This window comes from Tupaia chinensis, unplaced genomic scaffold, assembly GCF_000334495.1.
Source record: "Tupaia chinensis unplaced genomic scaffold, TupChi_1.0 Scaffold143824_1, whole genome shotgun sequence".
NCBI lineage: Eukaryota > Metazoa > Chordata > Mammalia > Scandentia > Tupaiidae > Tupaia > Tupaia belangeri.
This window is the reverse complement of record NW_006203674.1, coordinates 4892-28534: the sequence shown is the minus strand read 5'-3', so window position 1 is coordinate 28534 and position 23643 is coordinate 4892. Positions and strand designations below refer to the sequence as shown.

At 39.9% G+C, this 23643-nt stretch overlaps 2 protein-coding genes and 1 long non-coding RNA gene across 7 annotated transcripts; 1 reads left to right on the top strand and 2 right to left on the bottom strand.

Moving 5' to 3' along the window:
* LOC114005459 (uncharacterized) lies at positions 1 to 680 on the bottom strand. Of its 2 annotated transcripts, none has more exons than XR_003547313.1 (2): positions 547 to 680; positions 1 to 166 (listed from the first exon to the last, which is right to left on the bottom strand). It is a non-coding gene; the product is annotated as an uncharacterized LOC114005459 (long non-coding RNA). The 2 variants fall into 2 exon arrangements; XR_003547314.1 differs by having other exon boundaries at positions 442 to 551.
* A 7119-nt stretch (positions 681 to 7799) lies between these two features.
* On the bottom strand, positions 7800 to 14885 carry RBM7 (RNA binding motif protein 7). Of its 4 annotated transcripts, none has more exons than XM_006165189.3 (5): positions 14683 to 14885; positions 13597 to 13759; positions 12897 to 12984; positions 10087 to 10180; positions 7800 to 8493 (listed from the first exon to the last, which is right to left on the bottom strand). In XM_006165189.3, the coding sequence occupies exons 1-5, from the start codon at positions 14776 to 14778 to the stop codon at positions 8131 to 8133; spliced, it is 804 nt and encodes a 267-aa protein (XP_006165251.1). In that variant the 5' UTR covers positions 14779 to 14885; the 3' UTR covers positions 7800 to 8130. The 4 variants fall into 4 exon arrangements, with proteins under 4 accessions (XP_006165251.1, XP_006165252.1, XP_006165253.1 ...); XM_006165190.3 differs by having other exon boundaries at positions 10087 to 10177; XM_006165191.3 differs by lacking the exon at positions 14683 to 14885 and adding an exon at positions 14408 to 14577.
* Positions 14886 to 14937: 52 nt separating this feature from the next.
* CUNH11orf71 (chromosome unknown C11orf71 homolog) lies at positions 14938 to 15545 on the top strand. Its single transcript, XM_006165192.3, has one exon. It carries the CDS (start codon positions 15097 to 15099, stop codon positions 15484 to 15486), a length of 390 nt encoding a protein of 129 aa, XP_006165254.1. The 5' UTR covers positions 14938 to 15096; the 3' UTR covers positions 15487 to 15545.
* Positions 15546 to 23643: the final 8098 nt, after the last annotated feature.

Genomic DNA, 23643 nt, shown 5'->3' with positions numbered 1-23643 from the left:
TTCAAATCATAGCATGGCAAAAAGATAGATTAATAATAAATTTGTTAAAACCAGAAGGTGGCATGGTAGTTCAGATGCTGGATCCTTCATGGCTGACTCTACCATTCTAATCGCAGACCTGGATGCTTGAAAATGCCAGGCATAGGTGCATTAATGCCCCATATCCCTAGAGGAGACAAGAGGAAAAGAGATTGCAACATAGCTGTCCCCACCTCCTCCAAGGGGTGATTTCTCATTTTCTTCCCTCTCTCTGTATCTCTCTGGTGAGCATACATTTCCTATGACAAAAAGCTAATAATAATAATAAATACATTTGTTAACAACTGAGTAGTCATTTGGATTTTTTTTTTCATAAGAGAAAGCAGGAGGTGGAGAGAGAAAAAGAGGAAGAGAGAGAGGTATTTTTGACAAGGTCTCATAATTGCAAGCATCTGCTCTGACCTCCCACTTAACCAGGTGTGCACTGCCAGGCCCGGCCTGTTCCGGTTGATGTGGCATCCAGCCTGGTCCCCTGCATGGCCACAGCCTCACACAGCAGTGCCCTACCTTTTACACCACCACAGCTGGACTCTAGAAAAAATTTAATTGGCTCCTGACTTCGCATTTTACACCAAAATGAAGTCTAAATGGATTAAGTAACTGAAGAGGAAAAAACTGTAGACAGTGAAGCTCAGATAAGCTTCCTCACTGGTGTGCCAGGAGGGTGAGGCCTCCTGACTTTATGGGGAGATGATATGCCAGCTCTGCATTTGGGATCCTCCGAGGTTTTACCATACACATTTCCTCTTGGTTTCGATTTGTACTTTTTGCTGAAAAAAAAAAAAAAAAAAAAAAAGCCCTAAAATCCTAAGTACAGCTTGTTCCTTAGTTCTGTGAGTCATTCTAGAAACTGATGGAACCTGAGGGAGCAATGGAAACGTCTGAATGGTAGCCAATTGGTGAGAAGTGTGGGTGGCCTGGGAATCATTGAGCTTACATCTGGTGTCCGAATTGAGGGTCGCCTGATAAAGGACTGAGTCTTTCCCTGTGAAGACTGGCCTGACTCCAGGTAGTATCAGAATTGCAATGCAGTTGACTACAAGAGAAATTTACTTGGAATTCAGAAGTCATAAAGAAAGCAGCAGCTTCCTACACACTGGAAAACGTGCAGGACATCATGTCTGTAGTACCTCGTGCGTGTTGTGGCTGATTTCCTGGTGCCCAACCCGTGGCTCCTCCAGCTCCTCCTATCGCATCTCCCCCAACTATTTTGAGTCCTGAACCAAAGACACGTGCAGCTCTGTAGATAAGAGTACCAGCTACTTTTGCAGTTCTTGGGCTAGCCAAGTCATGTAAGATGAAAGAATAATGGATGCAAGCTCCATTTTTTTCTAGTAGTTTCTAGTTTGTCACTACTCTTATTCTTGTTTAACTTTCCTTCCCAACTTCTGGTCCAGCTAACCTATGGTGAATTCAGGTCCAATACCAGATGCCAGGCAGCTGATTGCTCTCCCATCAGTCATAATTGCATGAGACTGAATCCCGATAACAAGTCCCATCTTCTATATCACTCTTCATTTTCTCTAGTCTTGCCTTGACTGATACAACTCTTTCAGTCTACCCACTGATAGAAAACTATAAACTTGTGACTGTCTATAATTTCAGGGGGAAACACTGTGGGAATAGGATGACACTAGCTTCTTCAGCCCTTACTGATTATTAGATTTTTTTTAAAATCCTGGTCCAACCACGGTGGTGTAGCAGGATACAGTTATCAACTCTGATGACAGGGTATTTTAGCAGGGTGGGGCAAGAGTGGTGTTTGACTCTGATAGCTTGGTCTTTATAATATTTTTAAAAAGGTCCAAACAGGTGGTGTGTGGCATGGTGGTTAAGGCCACTAGACTCCCACATGGATGACCATGGTTTGAGTCTTGGACCTGGCAGCTTGCTCTCTCACTTTCTCTCTCTCTCTCTCCCCCTCTCTAGTCAAATATAAATAGATAGATAGATAGATAGATAGATAGATAGATAGATAGATAGATAGATAGACAGATAGATAGCTAAAAATACTTCTTAGGGGACCAGCAGGTGGCATGATGGTTAAGGTGCTGGACACTCCCACATGGTTGACCATGGTTGAGTGCTGGATCTGCAGCCTGCTTTCTCACGTTCTCTCTTGATGTCTGTGTGTGTGTGTGTGTATGTGTGTGACTCTCTCTCTGGTCAAATTAAAATAAAATAGATGAATAAATACAATTAAAACTATAAAGCCACAGATCTAATGAAGCCCAATGAACCCCAAGCACAAGAAACACAAAGAAAACTACATCAAGACACATTATAATCAACTGTTCAAAACCAGGCACAGAAAAATGACATATAAATGATTGATTTCTTAGAGAAAAAAAAGAATAGGACATTTTTGTTTATAGAGGTTTTTTGTTTTACAGTGCATGCACTCCCTGGAGAGAGAGAGAGAGACAGTGAAAGGAAAATGAGAAATCACTCCCTAGGAGGGCTAGCCATGCCACAATCCCTTCTCCTCCATTCTCCTGGGATGTTGGGCACGCACACACATGCACCCAACATGTTTCAAGCCACCGGGTCCAGGACTCAAACTGCAGTCAGCATTGTGGGAGTCCAGCAAAAAAACCACTATACCATCTGCTGGCCCAAAATAGAACATTTTTAAAGTATTGAAAGAAAAATGTAAAAACCCATAAACTTATAATTCCATCATTGTATTTTCCATTATTTCTTTAAAATTCACATGTAATTGGGCCCACACAACTCAAACCCATGTTGTTCAAGGTCAACTGTATATTGGGCTTTGTTTAACCTTTATTGTTTAATATGTAACTCTCAGCATTACTTTACCAGATTCTATTTACTTTGTAATAAAGCAAGTAAGATTCTAAAAAAATGTTTACAAGTTAATATATACAAAGCTGGTATGTAAAATACATGTGTATATATGTCAGAAAAGTCATGATGTATTTATTTTTCTATGCAACAGTGTGTCATGACTCTTCCAATGACTATATATATATATATATATATAGATATAGATATATATACATACATACATGTATATTTGTATAGGTTCAATTTTTGCCAGAGGCTGTGTATTTTCCAGAGGTTTGCGGGGAATGAGTAAGATAGCAAACCCCACCCCACACTCAAGCCACTGGAGGAAAGTGAGGCCACTATTCCTTTTCCACCATTTCTCAAACCTCCTTTTGGGAATTTTGGGCATGCACACACACATGCTTGACATATTTTCAGGCCGCTAGGTCCAGGACATAAAACATAGTCAGTTGTGGAATTCAGCCGCCTTAGCTACCATCTCATGGGCTGGCTCCCAAAATATATTTCAGAAACAGAGGTGAAAGACACATTTACAGGCTTACAAAAACTAAAAGATTTCATCAGCAGCAAATCTGCCCTATAGATCTATTGGAAGAAGTCCTTCAAGCAGCAGAGTAATGCCAGTTGATTAAGTAGATCCAGATAAAGGGATCAAGAGCTATGTAAAGTGGTAACTAGAGGAGTAAGTAGGGAGGTTTTTTCCTGTTTTTATTTTTATTTATTTTTTTAAGTCTCTTTAAAAGAGAATCTGTTTTAACAAAAACAAGGTGTGGGACTTTTTACTTACATCAATATAACATGTATGCCAACAATAACGTAGCCTCTAGCAAGTGTAATCAGAGGGTGAGACAGAAGGTTAAAATGTATCAGGACTACAATTGAACCGTAACTAGAGATTATAGTTTTTGTTTTTGTTTTGTTTTTGTTTTTGTTTGCTATAGGGTGGGTGTGCTCACCAGAAAGACAGAAAGCAAGAAATCACCCCCAGGGGGGATAGCCACACTGCAATCCCTCCCCCTCCATTCTCCTCTTGGGATCTTGGGCACGCACGCACACGCACCCAGTGTGAGTTTAAGCCACCGGGTCCGGGACTCAAACCATGGTTGACTACATGGGAGTCCAGCGACATAGCCATTACGCTAACTGCTGATCCCAAGATTATAGAGTTTTACAAAAATTATAAGTAACACTTTGTACCACTCAATAGCAATAAATTTGGAAGATGGAACAGTTTGTTTTCTAGACAAGTATAAATTACCCGAATTGACTCCTGAAGAAATAGAATCTGAATAAATCAATAATCAGAGGAAATGGAAGGAAATCAATGAGCTACTTTGAAGCCAAACCCAGATAATTGTATAAATGAGTTTAACGAACCATAAAGAAACAGATCATTCCTATATTATTAAATTTTTTTTCTGGACATGGAAAAAGATAAGCTTACCAATTCATTTTATAAGGCTAATAGAACCCTGAATCAAGATGAAAATCAAATGAACAATTTTTTTGTAAACTGTGTTTGACTCATGAATGCAGATTCAAAACATTGAAATTTAGGAAAGTTAACAAATAGATCCACAATGTGTAAAAGGTACAATATAACATGCATAGTTTTTGTGTTAGGACGCCACGATAGTTCTGGGTTAAATACTCTGTTTTTAAAGAGTCTATCAAATCTTCCTTTCCCTTATCAGCTAATTCACAAAGCATGAAATATTTACCAATATTACATATATGCCATTCACTAGATATTAGGTCTCTGCCTTCATGGGGCCATCTAGAGAGAGATGCAAATAAAGTTGTAATATAGTGTAATGGGGTTTTTTTCTTATCAATATAAACTTTTTTTAAAAGAATTATTTTATTTAACTTTATTTATTTTAATTTGACCAGAGAGGTACAGAGTGAGAGTGAGAGTGAGAGAGAGAGATAGACAGAAGGAAAGCAAGAAAGCAAGCCCCCAGATCCAGGACCTAAACTGCAGTCAGCATGTGGGAGTCCAGTGCCCTTAACTACCAAGCCACCTACCGGCCCCCAACAGTATAATGGTTCTGCTAAAACTGTGCAGGAACACAGATATCAGCACTCTATCCACATTTTAAAGTTCTCACAAGGCTTTCTAAAGGAAGTAATGATTCCCTTGAGCAGCAAAGGGCAGTTTCTTAGAGGGTTACAGTGGGAGTAATATGATGAGAGGAAACTGAGAGAGGGTTCACATTAGGTTGCTTTTGTACCAAAGAAAACAAGCCTTTGACGGTTTAGTTTAGGTGAGTGATACCAGACCTACATTCTTACTTCTTGCACTGTGTGGACTGATTCTGAAGACTGCAAGCAGGAAAATATTAGGGTGTTGTTGGAATAATCCTGATGAGCTGTTTGCTGATTCTAGGATGGTGATGGTGGGGGAAAGTGGACACAGCGTAATTAGAAAATGGTACAAAATTTTGACTATTGATTGGATGGGGAAGGATGGAGTCAAATATTCTTTGGGGTCTTAATATGTAAAGGGTAGCATGGTCAAATAAGTTTGGAAAATACTAGGTTAAATATAAAGAGCTTTCTTTACTGCAGTTCTTGTCAGAAACTGACAAAGAGAACACCATTTTAACAAATACCGTTTCCCAAACATTTGTTTATAGAACATTTTGAGACTAATATTCCATGGAACACTCTGTGGAAACAGCTATACCACAAAACTCCTCTTCCTTTGTACTTCTGTAGTTCTTAAGGCTTAGATGAGTTCTGTCTCCAACTATATTCAATTACTTGAGGCTGTCTTGTTTTATCCCTTTACACTGTACACATATTTAGTTAGGTTACTTTCAACTATGTGAAGTTTACAGTAAAAAAGTTTACAAGAGTTGCTCCAAAAGAATACTGAAGGTTAGTTTGAGTCGGGATCATTTGATCAATGGATCTGATCCAGATAAGCAGCAATAGAGCTATATTAATCTTTCTTAATACCTACAAACCTGCTGAGTAAGTTCATACATACACCTGAAAATAACAGGTTGGCTGGGAACAAATCCTATTAAACTGCTTAAACAAACAAATTTTTCATCTTTCTGCTGAGTTGTAGCTCTAGTCACCTAGACACAGAAAACTGAATACATTTAGAAACAGAAAATCTGAGTGTATATATATAAACTCCTGGAGACCAAGAGAATAACTAGATTACTTTACAGTGCCCTAAACTATAACCTGGGTCGTAGAACACCTGATTCTAACATATCAGGTTCATGATGTACTAAAGATATATTTGAGGATATTTTAAAGAATTGACATTCTTTTTTTTTTTTTTTAAACTTGCCAGAGGGCATGCACACTCACCACAAAGAGGGAAAGTGAGAAGGCACCTGCCATGGGGTAATGTCTTGCCACAATCCTGTCCTCTCCCGTCTCTCCCACTTTCGGAGAGTTTGGACACACATGCACATGTACTCAGTGTGTTTTCCAAGTCAACAGGTCTAAGACTCAAACCATACAGTAGGCCATGTAACCACTTGGCTGCAGGCTAGCCCAAAAACCTGATTTTTTCTTTTTTAGATTTTTGTCACAGGGCAAATGCACTTGCCAGAAAGAGAGATAGACAAATACAGAAAGAGGGAAAATAAAAAAAAAAACAACCCTTGGGGGGATGGCCACACTGCAATCCCTTTTCTTCTATTCTCTTCCTGGGGTTTTGGGCACACACACACATGTACCTGGCCTGAGTATTAAGCCACCAAGTCTGGTACTCAAATTGCAGTCAGCAATGTAAGAGTCTGGTGCCCCAACCACCATGCCAACTGATGGCCAGAAGAACTGGCATTCTTAACACCAAGCAATCACTAAGTGAAAATATGTTGCTAACTTATTGTGTGCAATGTCTATGAAGTAGGTCACAAAAAGATACACTGTTCCTTTTTATATTGTTTAATATATTAAAAAGTAACAGCACAAATGCTGTGGTTAGTATTAAAAAGGATCCAAATTTTTCAAGGAATGAACTTTTATAAACAATTTTGCAATGAAAGGGAAACTATCTTGATACATAAACGTTTTGTTAAACAAGATTTTAAAATGTTACAGTTAGAAAACATTAACTGCTTTCCAATGGTCAAACAAAAGAACAATCTGTACACTCTCCATAATAAAACATGTCCTTGAACGTAAGTCCTGGGCACTTTGAAAATGTTAAAATTTTTAAAGGTTGAAAGATAGAGACAGTCTTAGAGTTTTTTCCAAATAAAAACTTTCAGTAAAACATTTTACCATTTTATCAGACTATACACAATGACAATTTTTTTTTTAATTTCTGAAAGGGGATTTTTGCTAACAGTTATTTTTACTGTAAAAATATACATGTACATATTCAACTTCCTGAGTTACTTCAATTATATATTAAACATGATTTAATAAACAAAATCTCTTTTATTTGCTATAGGGTGCGCGTGCATACTGGAGACAGACAGGGAGAGAGAGAAAGGAAGAAATTACACCCAGCAGGGATGACCAGGCCACAATCCCTTCTCTTCCGTTGGATTTTGGACACACATGTGCACACACTGAATTTTTTAAGTGTTTGGGTCCAGGACTCAAACCATGTAGTTGGACATGTGGGATTCAACAGCCTTAACCTCCACGCCACCTGCTGGCCCAGCAAATTCTAAAATTTTAGAATCAACAGCAAAGTTTATCATTTATCATAAGTTCAATTAGAATAAAACTCAGAGCATGTCACAGAATTTATATTTAAAAATTGCCTAAGAAGTTAAGCATTCTGATTTATCCCCATACTTTACCTGTAAGTTTTCTCCAATAAAATGTTAGTAAAATGAATCACTGGAAAGTTTTATATTCCAATTTATTAACAAAATACTGATAGCCATTTCAGATTATCAACTTGGATGTTTCCTAATATGTACACCAAAATCTGACTAACAAGAAATGTACTGCAATACAAAAGATAACAGATAATCAAAATATTTGTTTTTAATTCAACCAACCTATACAATTCACCTTTCCTAAACAGCTTAAAACAATTAGGAACTGTGGCACTTTCTTTTGCATAAAACCCTTTCCTCTTCAAAAAACCCTGAGGTGAAAGGTAATTAATAAAACAGGAACCACAAATCTTCATTTCTGTATTAAAGTATAACTACAGACTTTAAAAAATTTATAAAGAAATGTGGCAACTTTGTAAAGCTGCTCTGTACAATTTTTCCACAAATACTTCCAAACCAACTTAGTCCAAAGGGCCCAAAATGACCCCATGAAACAATGTCCTTTTACCACTCACTAGTGGCGAGACGAGCGCCATTTTCCATCTCTACTGCCGTCTCGTCTGTTTTCATAGTCATGGCTCCAGCCATCATGAATCCTGTCTTCATAGAAGAACTCATCTCTGCTTCCTCTGTAATGGTGGTCAGACCCAGGATCAGTATAATGCTGTTCACGGCCGTAATGTCTATCTGCTAGGTAGGGATGGGAATTCTGTCTGGCTTTACGCTGCGATGATGGTGTATCTTGGCGCCACTGGGAGCCTGAAGACTGGTTAAAAGTCTGATTATGTGACTGAACTGATGGTGAAAATCCTGACTGATCCAGATGTGGAGAACCAAATTTTCCACCGTATGACATCTGTCTGAAAACATTGTTCATCTGAGGGAAGAGAAAAAGAAGGAAATGTTAACTGCAAATACTTCTTGCCTATCAAAGCCAATATATATGTGGGCAGTTAACCAAATGGAGGATGAAGGACAAGTAAAATCATTCTCGCCTACACAGATCCTAAGTTAAACATAACTAAAAGTAATACAACAATCCCATTCATCCCAACATGTATCTAAAAGATTATCTGTGTGTAAATACTACTCTTTGCCCTCAATACAACTTGGAAAAGAAGTCATACAAATTATAATGCAAATCACCATTATGAACATATAAAAAGCTGGAAGCTCAGCATCATCAGGAAAGGCGTGTAAAGTTATATTGAAAAGAATGTCAAGTATTTTAAGGGCATGGTATGCTAAGGAAAGAAAGTTCCACAAAATAACAGGAAAATACCAAATGACTTCAAGAAACAGCAAATAGTTCTGGATTAGACAGGTTATAGACCTTCTAAAGCAGTAAACAGCTGAAGGTCAGGCTAGAACACTTTACTAGAATCAGACAATGGAAATGCCTAATAACTAGGCGAGAGAAGTCTGACTTATCAAACAATGCAAACTCAATGTGTGAGGAAAATGAACTGAACAGGGTTTTATATGGGTTTGACCAGAGCCCATGTGCACTTGCCAGAGAGACACAAGTACACAGAGCAGGGGAGAGGAGAAGGCACTCCCCAAATAGGGCATGGTCATGCCACAATCCCTTCTCCATTTTCCATCCTATCAGGATTTGGGGCATGCACACACACATGCACCTAGCATGTTTTTCAAGCTACTGGGTCCAGGATTCAAACCACACAGTTGGCCATGTGGGATCTGGCTCTCTTAACCATTAGGCCACAGGACCAGCCCCAATATTAATTCTGAAATGGATTAAAGCAGGACTAGTAAGAAAAGAGACATGAAAATTGACTAGACAAGTGGTTCTCAAAATCTGTCTGTGGACAGGTATTATTTTGCAGTGCTGTAAAACACAGACGCATAGGGAGTATAAGCAAAGATCGTGACTCAGGTAAAGAAAACAAAAAGGAAGAAATGAGTATCAGAACTGCAAACAAACAAACAAACAAAAAAACACAAAGGATTGTGGTGAATTAGTAGAGATAATGAACAGTAGAAGACTGCTAAAATTTTAAGTGCAGTCTCATGGTGATGTTCTTAACTAAAAAAGAAAGTTCAAGAAGGAACAAATTTAGAAGACTGCAGTATATTAAAATATTAGAGAGAGTTCATGATAAATCACTCAGGATCTGGTGCGAGAACATGAGAATCTCTGTTATTTACATATATCCACAGCAATGATAGTTACAAAGAAAAATAAATGTAAAATGCAATTTAACTTCGCTTTATCTTCAGTCTTTTAAACATACATTTCAGCCAAGTGAAACGAGTAATCAATCTACAAAGATCATGCTAGTCTAACAAAAATTTGAGAGAAAATTATTTTAAGAATTTTAAGTTAATTTATGATATAAGGAATAAAATATCCAACATTGAAGTTAATTTAAAACCATTACCTGACATAACATGAGCATTTTAATAAGTACTTTCTTTTAAGAAATTAAGTTAAAAAAATTCAGCCTACCACTGCTTGTCTCTGAAAATTTTCTGGAGAAGAGAAAGATCTCTGAATTATCTGTGTTGATAGAGTCATGTTGTCCATAGTTCTTTCAAATCTGCTAAAAATAAAACCAACACATCATTTATTCAACAAGTATTTACTAATCAACAATCAAGAATAAGACACAGTTCCCAAAGGTAAGAATGCATAAGCCAGATACACTGTCACAGAGCTAGGATAAAGATACAGACCACAGCACATTTTACACGGTTATAAATGACATAATGGTCAGAGGAGGTGAGAGAGGAGGGATTTAGGCTGGCTGATAAGGGTGTATTTTATTAATAAGTGAGAGCTGAACAAGAGTATTCCAGTTGAGAGAAGGGATAGGGCAAGGGTAAGCAAACTACAGTCTGTGGACCCAATTCAGTTTTCATAAACAAAGTTTTATTAGAACACAGCCATGCTCTTTGCGTGTGTGTTATTAATGGCTACTTCAGTGCCACAGAGGCAGAGAAAGACACTGGATGGCTCTGGTCTCTCCCTGAGCTAGGCCTAAACTGACGATGACAATCAAATGGATTTGATTGACTGGATATGAAAGATGATGAAAAAAGAATGAAGAAAGAATAAAATCTGAATTTTGGGTTTGAGCACCTAAGTAGGTATATATTTACTGAGACAGGAAAGAAGAGGTTTGGGGGTGGGGTATAGAATTCTGGGACCAGCAGCTGGCGTAATGGCTATGTCACTGTACCCCCATGTAGTCGACCATGGTTCGAGTTCTGGACCTGGTAGCTTAAATTCACACGGGGCGCATGTATGCCCAGGATCCCAAGAGGAGAATGGAGGAGAAGGGATTGCGGAGTGGCCATCCCCCCTGGGGGATGATTTCTCGCTTTCTGTCTGTCCTTCTCTGTCTTTCTGGCGGGCACATGTGCCCTATAGCAAAAACCTCTAAAAAAAAAAAAAAAATAGTAAGAGTTCTAGCACATACAAAGGAAACTTTCTCAAACCAGCACTTTCTACTCCTTCTCTAAGAGAAGGTATTATAGTTAATTAAACAGGTAGTCACAGAAATATATATATAATATATATATAATGTATCTTATTCTAGATTTTCAGCTCCACTAGGCGATATACTCATAGTGGATGGGCTTGATCACACTAACTAGGCTTGAATCCCAGCCTGCTACTAATAAGCAGTTCAAATTTAAGCAAGTTAACCTCTATTCTTTTTCTTCATACAGGTCTTCAAAGAGTTCATGGAAAATGCATTTTATGAAAAAATTATGCATAAGCTTAAAAACTTTTTGCAACAAAATAAATTCACACTTTAATCCATTTTCCCATGAACCTTTAGCAGTCCCCTCACAGACAAATAATCTCTACCTACCTCATAAGACTTCTATGAGGCATATGAGATCAAATTTGCAAAAGACTTGGCCAAAAACCCTAGCGCATGGCAAGTATTTGTTAAATCTTTCTTAAATGAAACCTATTATGACTGATTAATATCTCTATGGATATACGAGGAAAAAAACTGTCCCAAGTAAAATACCAGCTTCCACAAAGCAAATAATTATTAAGTAAATACACTACTTTTTTAAGAGATTTTTGTTATAGGGCATGTGTGCTCACCAGAGAGATAAGAGAGACAGAAAGTGAGAAATCATCCCCCAGGCGGGATAGCCATGCTTCAATCCCTTGTCCATTCTTCTCTAGGGATTTTGAGCACACATGTATACATGCCTGGTGTGAGTTTAAGCCGCTGAGTCTGGGACTCGAACCACAGTCAGCTACGTGGGAGTCCAGTGACATTACACCATCTGTTGGTCCCAATATGGTACCTTTTCTAACCCTCAGTCACTATAGACATTTTAGAGATCATTTAATTCCATTTCTTTTCTCTACAAAAGTTAGGACCAGAGTTTAAGATTATGCAATGATAGAGGCAGACAGCATCTGATTCTTCAAATTCTCAGCCAATAGTCTGTTTACTAATCTGTATTTTTAAACTGCCAGTAACAACCAATTAGTGGTCACAAAAGTAATGTGAAAATTTTGAAGATGAGATAAAACAGCAAAGAGTATACTGCAATGATAAGGGTTAAGTAGTTTTGAAAAATTTTGTTTCAATTTTATACATGTACACGTAGATGTGGGTGAATGTCTTTATAAACAAGCACAAATATAATTCATGGGGAATAGTCATGCCACAATCCCTTCTCTTCCATGTCTTCCTCCTTCAGGGATTTTAGGGCGCGTACACACACACACACACACACACACACAAAGTATGTTTCTTAAGCCACCAGGTCTGGTACTTGAATTGCAGGGTCGGCCATGTGGGATCCAGCTGCCTTAGCCACCTTGCCATAGGACTGGCCCTACAAATACCTATTTAAAGACAACTATATAGGGACCAGCAGATCACATAAGGGTTACATTGCTGGACTCCCACATAGTCAACTGCATTCTGAGTCCCAGACCTGGTAGCTTAAAATTCTTATCAGGCGCATGTGCGTGCATGCCCAAGATCCTGGGAGGAGAATGAAGAAGGAATTGATTTCTTGCTTTCTGTCTCTCTGGCAAGCACAGGCACTCTACAGCAAAAATCTCTCTCTCAAAATAAATAAATGAATAAAAATAAATAAGACTATATATACCATGTCTTTCTGTAGTCCTCTTGGAATAGACAGACATAACAATAACCCATCACGGATGATAATGAAGGGGGCAGGAGCATGAAGACAGAAGCCAGTCACTCATGCATTTTGTGTTACTGAGAAAGTTCCTGCTAACTGGTTTTCACAGTAAGTGAGAAATATTACCTGTTAGGAGATGTGGCCGTAGGGCTTGAATTTCCAACGTGATGCTGGGGATATGATGAACTGACATCATGAGACGCATGACTACTTCCTAAAATGAAGTAATTTGAAAAATGCTTGATTGGAAATGTGAAATTTTGTCTCTCCCTCTCCAAATCAATCCAACAAGGTAAACGCAGTCTAACAGAAAAAAATTGTTGGAAACTGTAGCACAGTTTCATCAGAGTAAAAAAATTCTAAGTGTTTAAGACCAAATATTGCAAAACAAAGTGTTTCAAACAAGGTACTACCCGATGTATAAATATCTAATCCAGTCATGAGACTCTGATCCTCACACTAAATTGTATGACTGGATACACAGGAAGTTTTATCCTCACATGATCAAGTTTTTAAATTCCTAAGAGTAAATTACAGAGCTGCCAGGAAAATTATTTTCTGAAAAGATTTTTGCTCCTTTTCAGAGTATGGATCCAAACCCAAGTTTCTCTAACAACAATGAATTCTTTCCACTAACCCAAAATGGAATTTCACACTCAGTTTTCAAAATCCATCTAACTATGTTAACCCTTTTCAGGGATATACAGTTTGCTATCCACAACCCTTAGGAAAGTATTTTCATCCAAAAAAAGTTTTTAAAAAACTGAATAATAAATTTAAAAACAAAAAAACAAAGCAGCAAATATCATCATCACTGAATAGTTACCTGATCTAAACTGAATTTTGATTGGCCTTCCAAAAAGTTTGATTCCATTAAGCAGATTCATTGCATACGGAACAGATACTTCATGTTTGAAATTCACAAATGCAAACTGCTTTGGTTTACCATCCTTATCTTTAGGAATCTTCACCTTTATGACTGGTCCAGCCTATAACAAATAAAACAAAGTTTAGAATTTAAATATGGCAACTGCAGAAAAATTCTCAGGTTTTACAAATAATAAAGATGACAAGGTTTAAGAACAGAAATGAAATAAATGTAAGATGTACATGGATTTCCACTTGGGTTAGAGCAAAAAACCAGTTAGTTATACCGATAATTAGATTAATTTACTTGCAGAAGGGGACCCCTTAGGCAGTGGAAACACGATCACTTGCTTTTCGCCCACGGTATAATTTTTTTTTCCCACAAGGTGACCACCAGCCTTAATTTTCTCACTCCACAGAAATAAACGTTTACCAAGAACATTATTTTCTTGGACTAAAAATTTACTTTTATATCGGTTAATTAAATATTGCCAGTTATTAGGGGTCAGTCAGTTCTAGGGAAAAGTGGAATATTTACAATTGTTCACACTTTTTAAAGCAGCAAACGCTACAAGGACGCTTTTCTAAGGACTTACGACTCTATTTTAAGTACATTATAACGAATGCAATTTTGTAACATTAAGTGAAAACAGATACTACAAGAGAACTGAAATACAACCTCCCGGTCGGATGAACCAAAGGCTGCTTATCTACAGGGGAAGAAGAGAACAGGGACAATAGGAAAAAGCACTGCTCAACGAAGCCCCCACCTGCACCGTGTCCCTCGGAACCCCGAAGTCTTCACTATGGGAACGCTTGACTGAGGATCCCTCCACCGCCTTCCACGTCGCCTCTGGCCCGACTACCCAGGGTTCTTCTTCTAAAGCGACACCCAGTGAGCGTGCGGCTTCCTGAACGCGCCTCCACCCCACACAGCCGGTCGGGCGCCCTGACACACCGCCAGGCTCCAGCCAGCACAGCGGGCATGGCCGCTGCCCGGGCCTCGGACGAGCCGGAAAACAGAAGGCGACGAGGCGAATCTTACCTGGTGGAAAAGCTCGAAAAGGAGCTCCTCTGTCACTTTAGTCTCAAGGTTGCCCACAAAGAGCGTGCGATCGGCTTCCGCGCCCGCCGCCCCCATCTCAGCGTCGCCCCCGCCCCAACCAGACCGAAGGGTCGCGGCCGACGCACGCACTGCGCACTCCCGGAACCCCGCGTCCTCGCGCTGCCAGGCGTCTGCGACGTAAGTGTGCGTCACGCTCGTCCTGGGCCGGCGTCGACGTGCGCGGGCGCACTGCGCATGCTCGCGGCGAGGGCGTCCGTTAGCGCGGCTGCTCGACCTGCCGCAGGGTTAGTTATGGTCTCCAAAGTCGGTCACCTCGGCGTCCGGGAAGGGCTGGCCTGATCCGTGCGGCGGGGCCGAGGGACGGAAGGCAAATACTGCAGGCCGTGTCTGAAGATGGCTCCGAACTCTTTGTCCTTATCCGCCGGCGACCAAGGGGACGGGGCGGCCTACCGCACTCCCCACGGCGACCTCAGCCGGCCGGCCTTAGCGTTGGCGATGGTCTCTGGAGACAGCGCCTTCGTCTTCAGGCCCGAGGCGATTCGCCCAGGCCCTCGGCAGGCCGTGCGACCGAGCGTTCGGACCGAGAGCCGTCGACTGGCTGGGGGGGGGCGGAGCTCGACCCGCCTTATAAAGGGGAGAGAACCGGATGGTCGGACCCGAAGCCGCCAGGCCAGATTCTCGCCTTACCCAAGTCTCGGAGTGAAACTCGATCTCCTAAGAAGTGTGCTCCAGCAGCGTCTGATTGCTTTTGGGAGTGTCATTGCAGCCCGGATTTCAGTTTAAGACGAATACCTTCTCTTCACCCTTAGTTAGCTTGTGAACAAGGCATCTCTAAAATCTTTCCTTGGTGTAATCGGAGTCTTATTTTTAGAGGGATGTTGTCTTAATGTGTTAATATAATCTGGCACAGAGGGAGTCTCACTGCTGATAAAGTTATACGGTTTTATATGAGAAAATGATTAGAAAGGATTTTCTTGGAGAGTTACAAAACTGAGCTAATGGAGCCACCACCCTCCCGAGGTCAGCAGTCATTTTATTAACCGTTTGTTCACATCGTTCCAACAAAGGATCCCAATTTCTCCGGTTTACACAAGTCTCCCTTCCCTGGTTGATTTTTAGCCTTGTAATACGAGTTTACTTAACTGCCTATGTATCTCAGACTACTTTTGCTTCTGTTGATGAAAGAGAAAAGTTCCTTTTTTGGGGGGGGAGGGGTTTGGGGGTCGCTATGGGGTGCGTGTGCTCACCAGAAAGGCAGAGAGGGGTGCGTGTGCTCACCAGAAAGACAGAGAGAGACATAGAGACAGGAAGCGAGAAATCACCCCCCAGAAGGGATGGCCTCACCGCAATCCCTTCTCCTTTCCCCTCTCGGGATCTTGGGCACGCACACACGCGCCCAGCGTGAGTTTAAGCCACCGGGCCAGGACTTGAACAGTGGTCAACTACGTGGGAGCCCAGCAACGTAGCCATTACGCTAACTGCTGGCCCCCAGAAATGTTTCTTTTGATTACACTGGCTTAAGCTTATATCTTTTCCCCATAAGTTACCATTTTTTGCCTTCCATCTGCGCCTGCTCAAATCCCCTTTTTTAGAACTACCTAGCAACTCCAAACTCAGTCAAACACACACACACACAAAAACAAGAAAACCAAAACCTAAACCTTATTAGTTTTTTTTTTTTTTTTAATTTTAATTTTGCTGTAGGATATGTGTACTTACCAAAGAAAGGAAAGGGAGAAATCACCCTCAGGGAAGATGGTCACCCCTGTAATCCCTTCTCCATTCTCTTCTCCGGATATTGGGCACACTAGCACATGCCTGAGGCATGTTTTTTCAAGCCTTGGGTTCTGAAACTTAAACCCCTTAGCTGGCCATGTGAGATCCAGGCCATCTACTGGCCCCCTTTCAAACTTCCGAGCTATTTTACACTCCTTTCTTTGCGGAAAGTTCCAAATGAAGTTTTACTTCATATTTGTTATGTTCAACCCTGGCTCCTTAGTCTGAATCTACTATTGGAAAGCTCTCCATCTAGTTACTATATTCAGCCATTCAACAGTGTGGTCATTTCTGGTAAGCACTGGATGATCTTTTCACAGTCTTGACATCAAGTCGTATATTCTAGATGGGGAGGCTAAAAAGCCGATAGACAATCGTCACACACTGGAGTTTTCATTAGGTACTGTAATGAGAGAAAGTACCAATTGCAATGAGTTTCCGTAATACTGCACTATGCTGGTTCTTTTCTTTCCTAGCTCCTTATTTGCCAATATTTGTGTTTTCTTAACCGTGTTTTCCAAAGCTTAAGGTGTGGTATTGGGAGAAAGGTTTTAAGTGCCAATTCTTTATGTCATAGGAAGAATGGTTTGAAGACTAGCCTCCTTCTTTATCCCTCCTTCCTTTTTTCTTCTCCCAGAAGAGACTAGCCTCCTTCTTTATCCCTCCTTCCTTCCTTTTTTCTTCTCCCAGAATAAAAACAGGCCTGCCATGTTCAGCACACACTAGTGGGCACAGGGACTGGGCCAACTACCTGTTATTGAGTGTTATGTGCAAGACAGTGTGCTAGAGGCTTTTATTCATTGTTTTCTGAGATTATTTATTAGAGGTTTATTCTTTGCCTACTACTGCCTGCAAAGGTCTTTGCTTTTACAGTGTTTTAACATATGTTATCATTTTGTTGCTGAAAAGCAGTCTGAAAGAGATGAAGTAAGATTTCATACAGCAAGTAAATCGTAGAGCCTTGCAGTCTTTGAACCAAAGTTTCTCATCTGAACCATACAACACAAAAATTATTTGAGTGGTTTTTTTCTGTTTTCCTAAGGGTAAATTTGTAACTAGATTATTCCTAATATTTAAAAGAAGGTAGTCCATAATAAGCAACGTGTGCCTTAGGCTGGGCATTACTGAAACTGCTGGTTGAGAAAAAAATTCCAAGTTATATCTATGATTTTTAGACTGAGGAAGAATAATAAAGTTAAGTCTTGAAGACTTTCTTAAAACTTAAGAGATGCTTAATAGAGGAAAATACCATCTTAAGGTAGTAAGTTAGCTGCCAGCAAATTCACATAGAGGCTGAATCCTGTGAAGGATTTTGTCCAAGGAATTGTCATTGTTTCATATAGAACTAGATGACTCCCCCTCCCTACTTATTCTATAATTCTATACTTTAAAAAATAAGCTTGATGACAGCCCTGTGACCTGGTGATTAAGGGAATTGGATCCCACATGGCACTCCACATGGTTTGAATCCTGACCCCAGTGTCCTGAAAAACAGACTTTATACATGCCCAAGATCCTGGCAGGATGAAGAAAGGAAGGAAAGAGATTGCAACTTGACTATGCCCTGTTGGGATGTGCTTTCTCCTCCACTCTCTGTTTATCTCTGGCAAACACACACACCCTTAAAACAAAAACAAAACACAAAAACCTTTGTTTCAATTGGAAATGGGAAACTGGGGGATAAAAGTTAGGCATGGTACGTAGGGTAACCATATCAGCAAAACGAGACAATGAGCAGAAGAGTATGCTATCAATTATTTGGAGGAAACAGACATAATTACATAAAGGGTTATCCCGGGTAACCAGCTGGCTCATGTAATCATCACCTAGGAGATGATTCACCACTAAACCAACTTCGGAATATATTTCTTAGCTTATCAGAAGAGGAAAAAGCCTGAGACTTGTGAAGAGTGAACAAAACTCGCATAAGAATACACTAAAGGGCATAAGAGCAAGGAAGGACCACATAGGAGTGAATTTGTTTCTGTTTCTTTTGGCATGGGGTCATTAGGAACAGGGCTTTGGGTGAATAATAATGTATGTGCCAGAAAAAAAGTGCTGTGGTTTCTTTGTGTTCTGTTTTGTTTGGCAAGAGGGGAACCATGTTCACATAAATGCTTTATTATTTTAAGCCTGAATCAATGGATGTCTAAATTCTCCTTGTTCTTAGCATCTGCAAAAGCATCCAAGTTATGTGTCCCTCAAGTCACAAAGAATGTATTGTGGAATCAAGAATCAACATAAATCTCTTTTCAATAAAGTTACCTAAAGCAGGGACAACTAAATTTCTTTGGAGCAGACCATGTTATAAAAATCCATATTAATGCACAAAATGAATTTTTAGTATTAGTGATTAAACATAGCATATTGTTTAAAATAGACAAGTTCTAAGAATAGCTTAAAAAAATCAATGTGTGTGTTTTTTTAAAAGCCATTGTAACTTCCTGTTGGTGTTTATTTTTTATTTTTTTAGAGATTTTTGCTATAGGGCATGTGTACTCTGCAGAGAGATTGAAAGGAAGAAATCACCCCCTTGGAGGGGATGGCCATCCCACAATCCCTGCTCTATTCTCCTCTCAGGATTTTGGGCACTCATGCGCATGCGCCCAGCATGAGTTTAAAGCCGCTAGGTCCAGGACTCAAACCACAGTCGGCCATATGGGAGTCCAGTGACACAACCACTACACCATCTGCTGGTTCCTATTCTTTTTATTATGTCAGTCTAAGCAACTGGCTCACATGTGTTGAAGTAGACTCCTATTAGGATATTTACTTCCTCTGCTCATTAGCACTAAAATTTTTGGAAAGCATGTTTGTTTGGATTATACAAAAACAGTAGATGAATTTAACTGTTTCCCTGATTAGCCTATGCCCTCATTCTCTGCTCAAATATTTTGGGTGAAGTTTCACACCTAGCTGCAGGATAGGGGTATAATCTGTATTTTATATCTCCTTTAGTACATTGAAGCCTTCTAAGGTAGACAACATATTTAAATTTTAAGTTTTATTTGTAACTATTAAGTGTCCACAGAGCAGATACATTTTTAAAGTTTGTTTCTCCTCCTCCTCCTCTTTCTTCTCCTCCTTATAGCTCATCTGTTTTTTTCTTTGCTAGAGGCATATGCACTAACCAGAGAGAGAGGGAGAGGAGAAAGTACTCATGAGGAATGGTCATGTTGCAGTCCCTTCTTCATCTCTCTCCTTTTGCGATTTTGGGCATGTATACAAGCTCACCTGATCTGTTTCCCAAGCCCCTGGGTCTGGGACTCAAACTATGCAGTCAGCCATGTTGAATCTGGCTGCCTTAACCACTAGTCCACAGAGCCAGCACTACTTGTTTCTTATACAAGTGAGAGACAAAGACCCAGAAAGCAAGAGAGAATGAGAGCACTCTCAACAGAATCCTATGCCACAATCCTCTCTACTCCCAGCCTTCCCAGTCAGCCAGGATCTGGCACCATGTCCAGTGGTACAGGTCAACTGAACCTGCAACCTTTCATATAGCTCCAGCACCACTTGAGCAGTGTGTTACTGAGCCACCCCAAAGAGTAGATATTTAATGACTGCCTGTTGAATGAATGAATAAACTTTATGGATGGGCTATCTCTGTTTGGAATCAAAATATAAAAATAGGATATCCAGGAAAGCAAGGACAGGAACTCTGGTCTTTTGGGTCTAAAATAATCTTGTTTCCCAGATTAATAACAATAATGATGCAGGAGCGCTGGGTGATTAGACCCAACATCTATGCTGATTCTTGTTTGACACTCATGAAGAATTAGAGACACAGACACAGGAGGGTAAAGTAGAGTTTATTAAGGAAGGAGAAAAATCTTCCAATGCAATGGAAGGGGGCCAGATTGGGTTTCCAAAGAGGAACTGGAGGTTTTTTATTTATCAGTCCAAGCAATGGGCTGGCTAGCTTTCTGATAAGAAAGTGGGCTTTATAAAATAGTTACATGGTAGTATGAGTGGCTTGTTACCCTATTTTTGTGGGGTCAGCAGACCATAGAATTCTGTACTTCTTGTTAGAATGCAGTTACTAAATAGAAGCGGCTACCCTTTGGGGGCTGGCAGGTGGTCTAATGGTTAAGGGTGTTGGACTGCCACATGGCCGACCCTGGTTCAAGTCTCAGACCTGGTGTCTTGCTCTCTCTCTCTCAGTCTGTCCCACTGTAGTCGACCTGAAATAAATAAAGTTAAATAAAATAATTCTTTTTTTTTTTTAAAGAAACTGCTATCCTTAGTTATAGTTGCTTTGAGTCTCAGTGCAGTAAGCTTTTGGCTGTGAAACGTTAGGCCCTGTGACTCCATCTTTTTTACTCTGTCTGTATGCTCAATATCTCTATTTCCTGATTTATTAGCAAGGAGTCATAAATTCCTTAGAGACATGTAAAAGGGATTAATATTGTACATTAATCAGGCTGTAGACGAAAAACATAGAGACTTTATTAAAAAGGAAAACACAGTGGCTTCCTTTTGGGTCCTATACCCTATCTGCCTGTGAGTCTAACTCATCCCCATAAGACAAAATTTTGCTTAAAGATTTACCTCAATTTGAAATCAACCTATCTCAGGCCAGCAGATGGCATAATGGTTACATTGCTGGACTCCCATGTCGTCGACAGGGTTCAAGTCCTGGACCTAGCAGCTTAAAACACACTGGGCATATGTTCATACATGCCCAAAATCCCGAGAGGAGAATGGAGGAGAAGGGATGGCGACATGGCCATCCCTCCTTGGGGTTGGGGGTGATTTCTCACTTTCTGTCCCTCTGTCTCTCCAGTTAGTACACGTACCCTATAGCAAAACTCTCTCTCTTAAAAAAAAAAAATGAAATCAATCTGTCTCTAGGAATATTATCTAAAATTATATCCTATTCCAAGATGTGGACAAATATATATGAACATAAATATTTGATACACTTAACACATTTTTCTATTCATAATTTTTTAAATCATGGAAACCTATATTAAAAGATGACAGGTAGGGACCAGCAGTTGGCATAATGGCTATGTTGCTGGACTCCCATGTAGTCAACCACGGTTCTAGCCCTGGACCTGGTGGCTTAAACTCATATCGGCTATGTGTGTGCCCAAGATCCAGAGAGGAAAATGGAGGAGAAGGGATTGTGGTGTGGCCATCCCCCTTGGGGGTGATTTCTTGCTTTCTGTCTCTCTGCCTGTCTCTGTCTTTCTGATGAGTGCACGTGCCCTATAGCAAAAATCTCTCAAAAAAAATAAAAAAAGATGACAGGTAAAGGAATGAATTCTTACTCTATGCCAGGTTGCTACTAACCACTTTCACAATTATTTAATCTTTGCAATCATTTCATGACAGGGGTTGGCAAACGTTTTCTGTAAAGAGCAAGATAGTAAATATTTTGGACTTTTGGTCCAAGGAGCCAAATTGAGCAGTCTGCAGGTATTCCTATAAAAAGAGAAACAAATTTTAACAAAATTTGTATTGATGAAATTCAAAATATAATAATTACTGGAAACAATTTTTTCATGCTAAGGAGAAGATGGAATTCTTTTGGGAGAAAATAATATTTCACTTAAAAGTTAAGTATTCCTTACCATCAACATTAATAGAAAATGCTTATCTGTTAACACTGATTTTTAATGAGATTTTATGTATCTTATCTTTGAAAATGTCTTTTCATCCAGATAAATAACTGCCAAATCCTGATACGAATTCACAAGCATGTGGTTTTAATAAAGCATAGCTATTGATTGGAAGTCATTTACATGAGTCTACTAATTTCTTATCTTGCTATTTGTCTTTTAGTATATCATTCCTTTGCTGATTACTTGCTTCTAACTGACGGTTATGTTGAAGCTCCACAACTGTAGTTAAATGTATTTTGAAATATGAGAATTTTTGCATATTTTTGCACTTATATCCATGTCCAAAAGGCACTGTTAGAATTTTAGTTTGAGCTTGGAAAATATACTGCCTGCAAACTTGTGTAGGTGTGGAGACATTGCTTTTTGTTTTAACTCTTAACATTGCAGGAAGTATATAAAGCAGCTTGAGATACTAGTGACTCAATGACTTTTCCACACGCAAGTTTACTAAAGAAGTGCTGTTTTGACTTTTAGTACTAGGTTTGAGAAACTTTACCAAGTCTGGAGAAATCTAATTGCTAAAGTCATTCACAACTAACAGTGGTTGAACACAGTTCTTCCAACTACTTAAAAAGGTGCAAACATTCTTAGCTGGAGGGCTGTAAAAAAGACTGTTAGAGACCTCTGTTTGGCCTTTGGGCCTTAGTTTGCAGAGAACTTCAGTAACTGCCCAAGGCTGTAAAACTAGTGTAGAGCAGGGATTCAGCTTTGATCAGACAGCCTGGCTTCAGAGCTCATTAGCTTGATGCTATGGTTTGAATATGTCCCCCAGAAATTCATGTGTTGGAGCTTAATTGTATTGACTTATCAGAAAGGTGTCAACCGAAAACTTAATTCCTTCACAGTGTCCCAAGGTGAGGCCTAAAGGGCAGTGATTGGTTCACGGTGATTATATCATAGAGGCAACAGTCTTATGAATAGATTAATGATGTCTCCAGAGACCTAATGAGCTCTAGCTCTTGTGAGAAGGGGTTAGTTCGTGAGAGCATTGGTCGTCGTAAAAGAGAAATCAGTCTCTCTCTTCGCATGTGCCCACCATCCTCTGGGCTTCTGCTGGCCATGCTGTAAGCCTAGGATTTTGAACTTTACACCCACCAGAATCATGAGTGTGTAAATAAATATCTACCTTATTTATAAAAAAGTACTCAGGCTGAGATATTTCTGTTAGTAATGCAAAAAGCACTGGGGCACTTGGATACTGTGTCATACTACTTATTGTATTACAGTAGCCAGTGGCCAAATGTGGAATGGAGTTTCCTTTCCTACCCTCCTTTTTTCCTTTTTCTCTTTTCCTTCGTTCTTTTTTAATTTTAAGTTTTGCTGTATTGCCTGTACGCTCACCAGAGAGAGAGAGAGAGGGGGCAAGTGAGAAAGCAACCTCAGGGGGGAAGACCACACCCCAGTCCCTCCTCCTCCATTCTCTCTCAGGATTTGGGGCATGCATGCACACTAGCTGGTGTGTCTTTCAAGCTGTTGGGTCCAGGACTTGAACTGTGCAGGCGGCCATGTAGGATCCAGTTGCATTAACCTATTT

Coding starts and splice junctions, on each gene's coding strand:
- RBM7 (XM_006165189.3), bottom strand. CDS start 14,778: ATGGGGGCGGCGGGCGCGGAAGCCGATCGCACGCTCTTTGTGGGCAAC. Junction 13,760..14,682: donor TTTTCGAGCTTTTCCACCAG/GTAAGATTCGCC, acceptor TATTTGTTATAG/GCTGGACCAGTCATAAAGGT. Junction 12,985..13,596: donor CAAAATTCAGTTTAGATCAG/GTAACTATTCAG, acceptor ACTTCATTTTAG/GAAGTAGTCATGCGTCTCAT.
- CUNH11orf71 (XM_006165192.3), top strand. CDS start 15,097: ATGGCTCCGAACTCTTTGTCCTTATCCGCCGGCGACCAAGGGGACGGG.